General features: G+C 46.5%; 1 protein-coding gene across 1 annotated transcript in view; it reads right to left on the bottom strand.

The window, feature by feature from the left end:
• The window catches only part of LOC102121656 (uncharacterized), a 48,568-nt gene extending 35,047 nt beyond the window's left edge, over window positions 1–13,521 (bottom strand). Inside the window, exons 1-2 of the mRNA XM_065527935.2 lie at window positions 11,227–13,521; window positions 5,194–5,480 (exon numbers count right to left, since the gene is read on the bottom strand). Of these exons, the coding sequence (XP_065384007.1) occupies window positions 11,818–13,431 (1,614 nt within the window). The 5' untranslated portion in view covers window positions 13,432–13,521 and the 3' untranslated portion in view covers window positions 5,194–5,480; window positions 11,227–11,817. The remainder of the gene's footprint in view (window positions 1–5,193; window positions 5,481–11,226) is intronic.
• Window positions 13,522–13,747: the final 226 nt, after the last annotated feature.

Below are 13,747 nucleotides of genomic sequence, written 5' to 3'. Positions count from 1 at the left end.
TTGCAGTGAGCTGAGATCAAGCCACTGCACTCCAGCCTGGGTGACAGAGCAAGACGCTGGCTCAAAAAAAAAAAAAAAAAAAAAGAAAGAAAAAAGAAAAGAAAATAGGCCGGGCGCGGTGGCTCAAGCCTGTAATCCCAGCACTTTGGGAGGCCGAGGCGGGCGGATCACAAGGTCAGGAGATCAAGACCACAGTGAAACCCCGTCTCTACTAAAAATACAAAAAATTAGCCGGGCGCGGTGGCGGGCGCCTGTAGTCCCAGCTACTCAGGAGGCTGAGGCAGGAGAATGGCGGGAACCCGGGAGGCGGAGCTTGCAGTGAGCCGAGATCGCGCCACTGCACTCCAGCCTGGGCAACAGCGTGAGACTCCGTCTCAAAAAAAAAAAAAAAAAAAAAAGAAAAGAAAAAAGAAAATAAAATAAAAAAGAAAAAGAGTCGACTCCTGTGCTTTGCTGGCAGCTCTGCTTCCCGCACCTGTTTGAACCTGTATCTCTAAGGGCAGTTTACAGATTGCAAACAAAAACTCACACAAGCATGAAATGTGGTCATTTGTCCAACCTGACCATGGACATAGGGGATTACTGTTACACTTTAAATGGAACAAAATAGGCCAGGCGCGGTGGCTCACACCTGTAATCCCAGCACTTTGGGAGGCCGAGGCGGGCGGATCACGAGGTCAGGAGATCGAGACCATCCTGGCTAACACGGTGAAACCCCGTCTCTACTAAAAATACAAAAACTTAGCCAGGCCTGGTGGCGGGCGCCTGTAGTCCCAGCTACTAGGGAGGCTGAGGCAGGAGACTGGCGTGAACCCGGGATACGGAGCTTGCAGTGAGCCAAGATCGCGCCACTGCACTCCAGCCTGGGGGATAGAGCAAGATTCCGTTTCAAAAAAATAAAATAAAATAAATAAATAAATGGAACAAAATATTTAATACAGATAATACCTGTTTGCCAGTGTGGGCCTCATATTTGAACGTTATGGTACAGAAACATGTTTTCATCCTTAATAAATCATAAAAGTTTATTAAAATGTTCTTTTTTTTTTTTGAGACCGAATTTCACTCTTGTCACCCAGGCTGGAGTGCAAAGGTGCAATCTTGGCTCACTGCAACCTCCACTTCCTGAGTTCAAGTGATTCTCCTGCCTCAGGCACCCGCCAACATGCCTGGCTAATTTTTGTATTTTTAGTAGAGATGGGATCTCACCATGTTGGCCAGGCTAGTCTTGAAAAAATGTTCTGAAAGTGAAGTTTCCTTCCCTCCCTCCCTCCCCTCCTCCTCCTTTTTTCCCTCCTTTCTTTCCTTCCTTTCCTTCCTTTTCTTTCTTTCTTTTTCTTTCTTTCTCTCTCTTTCTTTCTTTCTCTCTCTCTTTCTCTCTTCTCTCTCTCTCTTTCTTTCTTTCTTTCTTTCTTTCTTTCTTTCTTTCTTTCTTTCTTTCTTTCTTTCTTTCTTTCTTTCTTTCTTTCTTTCTTTCTTTCTTTCTTTCTTTCTTTCTTTCTTTCTTTCTTTCTTTCTTTCTTTCTTTCTTTCTTTCTTTCTTTCTTTCTTTCTTTCTTTCTTTTTAATGGTCTCACTCTATCACCCAGGCTGGAGCGTAGTGGCACAATCTCGGCTCACTGCAACCTCCACCTCCCAGGCTCAAGTGATCCTCCCACACCAGTTTCCCCAGTAGCTGGGACTACAGGTGTGGGCCACCAGGACCGTCTAATTTTTGTATCTTTTGTAGAAACAATTTTTGTATCTTTTGTAGAGACGCCATTTGCCTCGGCTGCTCTCAAACTCCTGGACTCGAGCAATCTGCCCACCTCGGTGTCCTAAAGTGCTGGGATTATAGGTGTGAGCCACTGCACGCAGACTCTGAAACTGAATTTCTTTCTTTCTTTTTTTTTTGAGACAGAGTCTCGCTGCAGGCTGGAGTGCAGTGGTGTGATCTCGGCTCACTGCAAGCTCTGCCTGCCGGGTTCATGCCATTCTCCTGCCTCAGCCTCCCGAGTAGCTGGGACTACAGGCGCCTGCCACCACGCCTGGCTAATTTTTTGTATTTTTAGTAGAGACGGGGTTTCACTGTGCTAGCCAGGATGGTCTCGATCTCCTGACCTCGTGATCCGCCTGCCTCGGCCTCCCAAAGTGCAGGGGTTACAGGCGTGAGCCACTGCACCTGGCCTGAAACTGAATTTCTGTAGAAAACTCCAAGCTTTGTAAACTGTGGTCCACGCCCCCATAAACAAACATGCACAGGTGCGTGCCCACACGCGCGCGCGCACACACACACACACACACACAATCTTCCCCAAAAGCTTCCTTATCATATGTTCAAAGTATGCAGCTCGAAATTCATGCAAATTATTTATTACAAAACAAATTTTTTAAAAATCACAACGTGATTTGCATACTGGCAATAGGCTGTTACTTGCCATTTGCCAGGGTATGATTTGTATTTTGTTTTCATTTATGCTGGTTTCAGGAACTCTGGCCATTTGCCGTTTCCCTGCACTACCTGTGCAGAACCCTCCTCCCCGTGGGAACTCAGGCATGGGTGGGCATTTAGTTTTTCTCAATTCCCACAGCATGTTTTCATCTTATATTGCCTAAAATTCAGAAAAGGTATTTAGCCATCAGTGGAGGCCTGGGCTTGGCAGGCATTAAATGCACAAACACAGCCTGGCGTCAAAGCCAAGCTGAGTGGCACACCTCGTGACGGAACAGCACAAGAGCAGACCCAGGTGCGTGTGCAGGTGTCAGGGGCCCCAGGCAGTGGGGCTGGCCAACTGGGGGGCACAGGCCCCAGTTGAAGGAAACAGAGAGAGGCAACTCCAGGTCCTACATGGGCCCAGTGTGGCCAGATCATCTCATTTTCCAAGAAAAGCCAGAAACATACTTTTTAATGTGAATCTCTGCATTTTATAAAGGTACCAATTAATTCTAAACATGGTGTTAAAATATTCTTTGGGGCAAACACAACACGTCTATGGCTGATGTGGCATCAAAGCCACCTGACTGTGAGCTCTCCAGAGTAGAAGATGGTTCCAGCAGGCTTCTGGACCGTTCATTCATTCACTGCTAACTAGGGCGGTCGCTTCACCTCCCAATCACATGGCACTGAAGACCCAGCCAGCTGGTAGAGCTACCACATAGGTCCAAACCCTCCTCACACCACCACTTACTACCAACACATACTAGCTATGTCATTTCGATTGACCACTCTGATGGGCTTCAGTGCCACCGCAGATAGTAATACAATCCTGCTTATAGGGCGGTTGTGGGATTAAGTTAGATAATATGGGCAACATGCCTAATGCAGAGTAAACATTTCACATCAACTACTGCTATCCATGCCCCTGGCGCCTCCTTCCTCACCATCCATTCACATTAATCAGCCAATTATGTTAAATCGGACTTTTAATACTCTCTCAAGTCTTGTTTTTATTCCTCCTCTCTCTGCTGTAATTCATAACCTCATCCTCTCTACCTTGAACTATTTATTTATTTGTGTGTGTGTGTGTGTGTGTGTGTGTGTGTGTGTGTGTTTGAGACAGGGTTTTGCTCTGTCACCCAGGCTGGAGTGCAGTGGTGCAATCAAGGCTCGCTATAGCCTCAACCTCCCAGGCTCAAGTGATCCTCCCACCTCAGCCCCCTGAGTAGCTGGAACTACTGGCATATGCCACCATGCCCAGCTAATTTTGTTTATTTTTGTAGAGATGGGATCTCACTCTGTTGCTCAGGCCAGTCTGGAACTCCTGGACTCAAGCAATCCTCCTGCCTCGGCCTCTCAAAGTGTTGGGATTTCAGGCTTGAGCCACCTTGCCAGGCCTGAACTACTTACCATAATGATCTAGTAATCGTATCTCCACTTTACTGAGTGCCCGCACACCATGGCCTGGTGACTCCATCTCCGAGCCAGACTTCTCTATGTGAAGCACAGATCTGATGGCATCATCTTCCCTGTCACCTACAGAACAGAGTCACAATTCCTCCTGCCTTTGAGGCTCCCTCCCAAGTCTAGCCCTAGGCTCATATCCTGCTAGTTTCTTTTCCCTCTGCTCTGGGCCGGGCGTGGTGGCTAACGCCTGTAATGCAAACACTTTGGGAGGCCGAGGCTCAGGTGGATCACCTGAGGTCAGGAGTTTGAGATGAGCCTGGCCAACATGGTGAAACCCTGTCTCCACTAAAAATACAAAAATTAGCCAAGTATAGTGGCACATGCCTGTAATCCCAGCAACTTGGGAGGCAGAGGCAGGAGAATTGCTTGAACCCCGGAGACGGAGGCTGCAATAAGCCGAGATTGTGCCACTACATTCCAGCCTGGGTGACAGAGTGAGACCCTGTCTCAAAAAGAAAAAAAAAAAAAAAAGGCCAAGGCCAAGAGCCTGGTTTTACACATTTTTTGCATTCCCAGAGGGCATACGGTAAGTGCTCACTGTTTGCTGAATGAATTAATTGGACCAACTAAGAATGCATTTTAGCCAAAAGTTAATGTTACTTATTTCTTTGTTTGTTTGTTTTGTTTTGTTTTTTGTCTGAGACGGAGTCTCCCTCTGTCACCCAGGCTGGAGTGTGGTGGCATGATCTCTCCTCACTGCAACCTCCACCTCCCAGGCTCTATCGATTCTCCTGCCTCAGCCTCCCTAGTAGCTGGGGTTACAGGTGAGCACCACCACACCTGCTTAATTTTTGTATTTTTAGTAGAGATGGGGTTTCACCATGTTGGCCAGGCTGGTCTCAAATGCCTGACCTCCAGTAATCTGCCCGCCTCAGCCTCCCAAAGTGCTGGGATTACAGGCATGAGCCACAGCACCCAGCCAAAAGTTAATGTTACTTTAACACATTATGTTACAAGAAACAAGACTGGGACTATACAAAGAATAAAATAAAAAAATTTTTTAAATCATCCAGGCTTGAGCCCAGGAGTTTGAGACCAGCTTGGGCAACATAGTGAGACTCCATCTCTATTTAAAAAAATATACATATGTATATACACACACACACATGATATACATATATTTTTTAAAAATATATATGTTTATTTATATACATATATAAATGTATACATACACATATAAAATATACATATATGTATATAAAATCACTCAGGAGCCCTGGAATGTGTGTGTTTTGGTTAATTTTAGTAGAAAAGGGTATTACCTATGCAAAGCTCTAGTTGCCTAGATAACTGAAAATATCTGCACTTACCAGGTTGTTGGCATTTGTCTCGGTATCTTGGTCTTCATTTCTCTTTCTGTGGCCCTGGTGAAATGCGTCTGATATCTCAGGAGAAAATGTAATCCAAAGAACGAATGTGGTTGTCTGGTTTATCATTTGTATACTGTGCAGTGCAATCTGAGAGATTTTCACAAAGCCAAAAAGTGCCCAAGTATGACCTTGTGCCTGTGCAGGCCTCTTACAAAAAGAGACGATTCTCTGGCTCTCAGAGAGTTTCCAGAGGAGGCGAGGAGTGATGATCTCAGGATGGCAGAGATCTAGGAAAGAAAATAAACTTCATTTTTTTTGACATATATATATATTTATTATTATTATTATTGGAGACAGAGTCTCACTCTGTCACTTAGGTTGGAGTGCAGTGGAAGGATCTTGGCTCGCTGAACCTCCACCTCCAGGATTCAAGTGATTATTGTGCCTCAGCCTCCCAAGTAGTTGGGATTACAGGTGTGCGCCACCATATCTGGCTAATTTTTGTATTTTCAGTACAGACGGGGTTTCACCATGTTGGCCAGGCTGGTCTTAAACTCTTGACCTCAGGTGATCCGCCCGCCTAGGCCTCCCAAAGTGCTGGGAGTACAGGTGTGAGCCACCACACCCCACCAAAATTTATATTCTTAAATACTTGCCACCGAAGTGCTCATCCAGTAAGCATGAGCCGAATGAATGGAAAGGTTGCTACATAGCCTCATTCCCTACCCCCATGCAGGATCCCAGGCCTTGCTTTGGCAGGTGAAGAAGCCGAGGTTCAGGGCTTGTCTGGTAGGAATAGAGGAGGCCATTCAGCAGACAGAGCTGTTTCCAGCTCAGCTATGGAGTCAGGCTGCCTGGCTCTGGCAGTGTCTAGTGGGTAGAGTCAATAGAGTAATAGTTCCTGTCTCAAAGAGCTATTAGACTAAATTATAGAGAACATGTAAAGTGCTTAGCATGGTGCTGATTAAACTACTCTGGTTATTACAAGAATTCAGTAAATGTTAGCTATCATAATCATTTGTCAAAACGATCCTACCATGAGGCTTGAGCCATCTATAGCTTATCTTTACAACTCTGCCCACACCTTATTAATATCTCCACTTTATTGTCTAACAATGGGATCAGAGTTCCTAGAAAATGGAAGAACAAGCTCTCAGCTTCTGCCCAATAAAGAAGCAGAAATAGCGGAGCTGTGGAGAAGCAAACAGGTCTCATACACAGAACGCCTGGTTGTGCAACTGGCTTGGCGTAAAAATAGATCTGGACTCTCAATGGCCATGCAGGAAGGAAGAAAACAAAGGCGCAAGTCTTCAGGCTGCTGAGGGAAATTCTATACCCAGAAAAATCTCAAGTACAAGTATGGAACAAAGACAGTTTCAGGCTTTTGAGGCTTCAAAAAATGTGACATTCAAAGAAACGGGGTAAATTATTATAGCAATTTCTCAATAGATATTAAATAGTACTGAGACTGATAAAGTCACTGAATATGACGGGTTGATTCATTCTGCAAACACATGCTGAGTGCTACTATGTGCTGGTTACACACTGGACTAGAGAGGGTAACCAGACAGACACATATTGCTCCCCTCATAGAGCTCATTTACATCCTAGTGGGGACAGACAAATGTAAACAGCTACAGTAGGAAAGCTCTGAGTCAGAAGGTGATGAACGAACGTGATGGAGAAAGAGAAGTCAGGGCCTCTAGCCTCAACTTCCAGGAACTGGAACTACAGAACTACAGGAACTACAGCAGACAGAAGAACGAACTACGGCCGGGCGCAGTGGCTCATGCCTGTAATCTCAGCACTTTGGGAGGCCGAGGAAGGCAAATCACGAGGTTAGGAGTTCCAGACCAGCCTGGCCAACATGGTGAAACCCAGTCTCTACTAATAAATACAAAAATTAGCTGGGGATGGTGGCGGGCGCCTGGAGTCCCAGCTACTCAGGAGGCTGAGGCAGGAGAATAGCATGAGCCCAGAAGGTGGAGCTTGCAGTGAGCTGAGATCGTGCCACTGCACACCAGCCTGGGCAACAGTGTGAGACTCCATCTCAAAAAAAAATTACCAGCAACTGATGGCTTAAAACAACAGAGGTTTATTCTCTCGCAGCTCTAGAGGTCAGACGCTAAAACCAAGGTGCTGGCGGAGGCCACACTCTCTACAGAGACTCTGGGGAAGAATCCATTCTGTGCCTTTTCCAACTTCAGGCGACCATCGGCACTCCTTGCCTCATAGCTGCATCACTCCAGCCTGTGCCTGGGAGATCACACCGCCTCCTGCTCTCTGTGTGTCTGTTCTCCTTCTCTTCCTCTCTCTTATAAGGACACTTATAATGGCATTTATGACTCACCTCTAAAGTGGGCCCTTCTCTCGAGATCTTTAACTTAATTACATCTTTTGCCATTTTAAGGTAATATTCACAGGTTCCTGGGATTAGGAAGTGAATATATGTTTGGTGGACCACTTTTGTGCCTACCATAAGGAGCAAGAAAAATGGGGCAGTCACTGGAGGGAAATGTAGGGTACAGAGAGGTTTTTTTGTTTTTGTTTTTTAAGATGGGAAAAGTTGGCAGTGTGCAGTGGCTCACGTCGGTAATCTCAGTACTTTGAGGTAGAGGCAGGAGGATCGCTTGAGCGCATAAGTTCAAGACCAGCCTAAGCAACATAGAGAGATCTCATCTCTACTTAAAAAACAAAAAACAAAAAAAAAAAAACTAACCTGGTGTGGTGGTGTGTGCACCCGTAGTCCCAGTTATTTGGGAGGCTGAAGAGATTGCTTCAGCCCAGGAGGTTGAGGCTGCAGTGAGCCATGATCATGCCACTGCACTCCAGCCTGAGTGACAGAGTGAGACCCTATCTCAAGAACAACAACGACAAAAAAAAAAAAAAAAAAAAAAAGAACAACAACAACAAAAACGTTTGGAGATGGAGTGGGAACCAACTTGGCAGAGTGGAGGTAGCTGGCACTTAAGTACTTAAAGATAATAGAAACAAAAAGTTAACAGCTCACTCTACTTATCCCAAAAAAAGTTCAGGACACTGAGGGACCAGATACCTCAGATGGAAGGAAAAAGGCATAGATCTGAGAACAGAGAAATTGTTTAAGCATCTGTATATAAAGCAGTTAAGCTCACAAATCCCCCCAACCTTTTTTAGCCGGGCACCAACTCCCGTAGCACAGTAGAGGGTTTCCTCTCTGGGGAAATTGAATCTCAGAAGCACCAACTCAGGGACACCAGGCACAGCTGAAGATGGAGTGAGCACTGAGCTGAAAACAAGGGACTGGGTGAAAACATGTGTACCAAGTGGTAGCTCCACAACCCTCTCTCCCCACCCTGCTGCTATAACCTCTATAGCAGGGGCCATGCAGATATCCCCCAGACAGATTGGAGAATTCTCTGGAGAAACTAGATGGTCCCTTCAGTGAGATTTACAGATTCTGATATTTGGGTGTACCCAGTAAAATATCCTGCTTGCTTCAGTCGCCACAGAGTGGAGCCCATAGATCAACAAGCCCCAAATTGTGCTTCCAGTTGCTTCTGCTTAATGCCTCATTCTTAAATATGGACAGTCAGGCCGGGCGCGGTGGCTCAAGCCTGTAATCCCAGCACTTTGGGAGGCCGAGACGGGCGGATCACGAGGTCAGGAGATCGAGACCATCCTGGCTAACACGGTGAAACCCCGTCTCTACTAAAAAAATACAAAAAACTAGCCGGGCGCGGTGGCGGGCGCCTGTAGTCCCAACTACTCGGGAGGCTGAGGCAGGAGAATGGCGTGAACCCAGGAGGCGGAGCTTGCAGTGAGCTGAGATCCGGCCACTGCACTCCAGCCTGGGCGGCAGAGCGAGACTCCGTCTCAAAAAAAAAAAAAAAAAAAAAAAAAAATGGACAGTCGAAGATCAAACATTTGAGGAAAACTTCCAACAATACACACACACACACACACACACACACACACACACAAACAAAAAGGAGCGGGGGGATGGGGGGGAGCAGGAGGGTAGGGGGGAAGCCAGGGGGTGGAGGGGAAGCAGGGGAGGGGAACTCAGGGGGAAACAATAAGAAAAGCAGAAGAAAACTCAAAAACTGGAAAAATCCTTGGAAAGTTAAGAGAACAGACTCATGAAACAAGAACAGAAATACTATATATACAAAAAGAAGCATGGCCAGGTGCGGTGGCTCATGCCTGTAATCCCAGTCTTTGGGAGGCCGAGACAGGTGGATCACCTGAGGTCAGGAGTTCAAAACCAGCCTGACCAACATGGCGAAACCCCATTTCTACTAAAAATACAAAAAAATTAGCCAGGCGTGGTGATGCATGCCCGTAATCCCAGCTCGTGCAGGGCGCACAGGACGCTGAGGCAGCAGAACTGCTTGAATCGGGGAGGTGGAGGTTGCAATGAGCCAAGATCACACCATTACACTCCAGCCTGGGTGACAGAGTGAGACTCCATCTCAAAAAAAAAAAAAAAGCAATCAATGAACAAGACAGCTAAAATGTAAAATTTCAATAGAAAGGATAGAAAGATATAGTTAATAAAGTTGAAAGTGGATCTCATGAAAATAGAGATGAGATTGGTGGTTACTGGAGGCCAGGAAGGGTGGAGGAAATAAAGACATGCTAATGAGTAGAAATGTACAGGTAGATGGAAGAAATGGGACCCAGTGTTCTATAGGGTGACTGTAGTAAACAATAATCTATTGTACATTTCAAAATCGCTAGAAGAGAATGATTCAAATGTTCCTGGCATAAAGAAAAAATAAATATTTAAGATGATGGATATCCCAATTACCCTGATTTGATCTTTACACATTATATGAATGTATCAAAATATTACATGTACCCCCAAAAATGTTCATCTATTATACATCAGTTGTTTTAAAGTTAATGAAATTGTCCAGAGAGTAGAATAAAAAGAGACAGACAAAAGGAGAAAAAAAGATAACAGCTATAATTCTGGGTCCAACATCCTCTAGTAAAGCCAGAGAAAATGGGATGAGGATATAGGTTGAGTTAGGGAGTGGTAGCAAACAGGTAATTTACATAGAAAAGAAAAATGCTCTCTATACAATTAAAAGAAAAGAACAAAAATACTTATAAATAGCAATACTTGGAAGTTAGAAGATAGTGAGGGAATTAGCCAGGCACAGTGGCACATGTCTGTAATCCCAGCTACTTGGGAGGCTGAGGCATGATAATTGCTTGAACCAGGAGGTGGAAGTTGCAGTGAGCCAAGCTCATGCCACTGCTCTCCAGCCTGAGTGACAGAGTGAGACTTTGTCTCAAAAAAAAAAAAAAATTAATTAAAAGGAAAAAAAGAAGAAGATAGTGAGTAAATGCCTTAAAAAATCTAAGGGAAAAATATTTCCAGCCTAGAGTTCTATACCTAGCTAAACTATCAGTCAATTATGAACAAAGAATTGAGATTTTCAGACAGATAGTGTCCCAAAGTTTACCTTCCATAGTCACTTTCTCTAGGAGCTATTAAATGATGCAGTTGACCAAAGTGAGGGAATAAAACAAGAAACAGGAAGATCTAAGATCCAGGCAGTAGAAGCTGCAACACAGAAGAGCAAAAAGAGGTGGTATTGACATAGGGATTTTGTAGGACTAGTTTCCCAAGACACAGGTCACAAGACCCCACTAATAAAAAAGGATACAGCAGGCCAGGTGGTGGCTCACGCTTGTAATCCCAGCACTTTGGGAGGTCAAGGCAGGAAGATCACTTGAGATCAGGAGTTTGGGACCAGCCTGGCCAACATGCTGAAATCCCATCTCTACTAAAAATACAAAAATTAGCCGGGCATGGTGGCGGGAGCTTGTAATCCCAGCTACTCGGGAGGCTGAGGCAGGAGAATCGCTTGCACCTGGGAGGCAGAGGTTGCAGTGAGCCAAGATTGTGCCACTGCACTCCAGCCTGGGCAACAGAGCAAGACAGTCTCAAAAAAAAAAAAAAAAAAAAAGAAAGAAAGAAAGAAAGAAAAGAGAAGAGAAAGGAAAAGAAAAAAGAAAAGAAAAGAAGGACATACCTACCAACAAACAATCACCATTATGGCATGTGGCTTCTTATGTTTTTTCTCACTTCTTTCTTATCTCCTCTCCTGCTTTTGTCACTTGGGACCCCTTCATTCTTCAGGCTCCTCTTTCAGAAATTTTGCACACTTCAGCCTGCACCTTCTTCCACAACCCTCAAAATCTACCCTTTATCCTGCTGCAATTATCCCCCATCTCATACACCCCATCATGTGTCAGACAAAATCCTTCTAGCCCATCTTCCATCCTTTTCTCAAACATTTCCCTATGAGCTCCCAGTCAGGTTTTCTCCCAATACCCAAGTTTCCTCTGTCAACACGTTACCAACACGTTCTCTTTCTCCTCCATATGTTCCCACTCCCTCTGAACCAGCCACTCCTCTTTACTTCCTTTGATCCTGGCCTCCACCTTCAGCCCCAGTAGCTTTTCTTCCTCACTTCCACTCTCTTTTATTTTAGGCTCAGACTCTCTCCATTCCTCTCTCAACTTTACCCCTTCAGTGTAAAGTTGCCTGGCTCTAATTTCTCCTCTGACTTCCAGTACTTCCCTTGTCTGCCTCTTTCCTTGTTTGGTGTCAGTCCTTCATCTGCCTCATTCACTGGTACCTTCACCTATAATATCTTTATTTTCCATAGAAACAGATTCATCAGTGATATCTTTCACTTCACGCAAGACGCCCCCGTCAACTCCCACTCCTTTCTCAGTCCCTTGTAGTTCCTCACTCCCTTTGACACTTTCAAAAGGAATTTCCATCTCATCATCAGTAAATGCCATCACTCTTTCATCACCAGTAACTTCTACCACTTTTTCAATGTTCTCCTCATTTATGCTCCCCATTCTTGAAACCTCCAATTTCTCCCCACTGGTCCCCAACTTCTCCTCGCTAGATCTCAGCTTCTCTGCACTTGACCCCAACTTCTCTCCACTCAACCTCAGCTTCTCTCTGCTTGATCTCAGCTTCTCTTCACTGGTTCCCAGCTTCTCTCCACTCAACCTCAGCTTCTCATCACTGGTTCCCAGCTTCTCTCCACTCAACCTCAGCTTCTCTCTGCTTGATCTCAGCTTCTCTTCACTGGTTCCCAGCTTCTCTCTGCTTGATCTCAGCTTCTCTCCACTCAACCTCAGCTTCTCTCTGCTTGATCTCAGCTTCTCTTCACTGGTTCCCAGCTTCTCTCTGCTTGATCTCAGCTTCTTTCCACTCAACCTCAGCTTCTCATCACTGGTTCCCAGCTTCTCTCCACTCAACCTCAGCTTCTCTCTGCTTGATCTTAGCTTCTCTCCACTGGTTCCCCGCTTCTCTCCATTTGATCTCAGCATCTCTCCACTCAACTTCAGCTTCTCATCACTGGTTCCCAGCTTCTCTCCACTCCATCTTAGCTTCTCTCTACTTGATCTCAGATTCTCTCCACTTGATCTCAGATTCTCTCCACTTGATCTCAGCTTTCTGCCACTGGACCTCAGCTTCACTCCACTGGACCCCTGCGTCTCTCCCCCGGACACCAGCTTCTCACTACTAGACCTCAGCTTCTCTACACTTGATCTCATCTTGTCTACACTCGACCTCAACTCCTCATTCTGCCCCAGTTTATATCCACTGGATCTCAAGTCCTCTCCAGTGGTCCCTACCTTCTCCCCAGCAGACCTCAACCTCTCTTCAAACCCAGACCCCTTCATAGGCCCTGCTGTCATCCCTGCACTCTTAGATTTAGCCCTTATTTCGTGTTTGACCTCTTGCTTTCCCCAAATCTCCCTTGGGCTGTCTTTCCCCAAATCTACTGAAGCATGTGATGCACTTGCTCCATGGTGCAGCAGCTTCACATCCGTCCTTTCCTGACTCGGGCCTGACTTCCCTTTCAAGACCGTCTTTTCCACATCTTCCAGTCTCCAGTACTCAGACTCCAGCTTCGGTTTTTGAGTATTTCTACTCAGGAGCTCCACTCTTTTCCCAATCACCATAAGCTCGTTCCAAGGTTCCCAGGTTTTCTCTCGCAGCAACGGCACCCCCTTGCAGCCCCGCTCCATTGGCGACCGTCCGTGGACCGCGGCCTCGCTTGGGACGCCCTGGCCGCGGGCCTTGTGGAGCCCCCTAGTCCTCCTAGGCTGCTTACCCCGCCGCTCCCTCCCGCCCAAGGGCGGAAACCTTAACAGACCCCCCTTCTCCACAGACACTGTCCCCTGCCCTCGCCCCTGGTCTACCACCCACATCCCCACCACTGCTCCCCATTTCCCGTCCCCACCCTGCCACCCTCACCCTCTTCCCCTTCCCCTTCCCCACTGCCTGGTGGGCGCCAAACTGGGCGAGTGCGCACGCGCAGGCCGCACGTGGCCGTTGGAAGGAGGGGCCCGGAACGGCGGCACAGGGTTGTGGGGGTTCAGTCCGCCGGGGACTGGAGGGAGACGCGGCACGCGGCCTCTGCGACCCTATGAGCTCTGACCCCAGCTCCCACACTGTAGCCTATCACCGGACCACTCTCCGTGCCGCGTGCCCCTTAAAAGCTGGGGCCTGGGACAAGAACGACAG

The sequence above is a fragment of the Macaca fascicularis genome, chromosome 14, assembly GCF_037993035.2.
Source record: "Macaca fascicularis isolate 582-1 chromosome 14, T2T-MFA8v1.1".
Lineage (NCBI taxonomy): Eukaryota > Metazoa > Chordata > Mammalia > Primates > Cercopithecidae > Macaca > Macaca fascicularis.
This window is presented reverse-complemented; position numbering and strand designations above follow the sequence as displayed.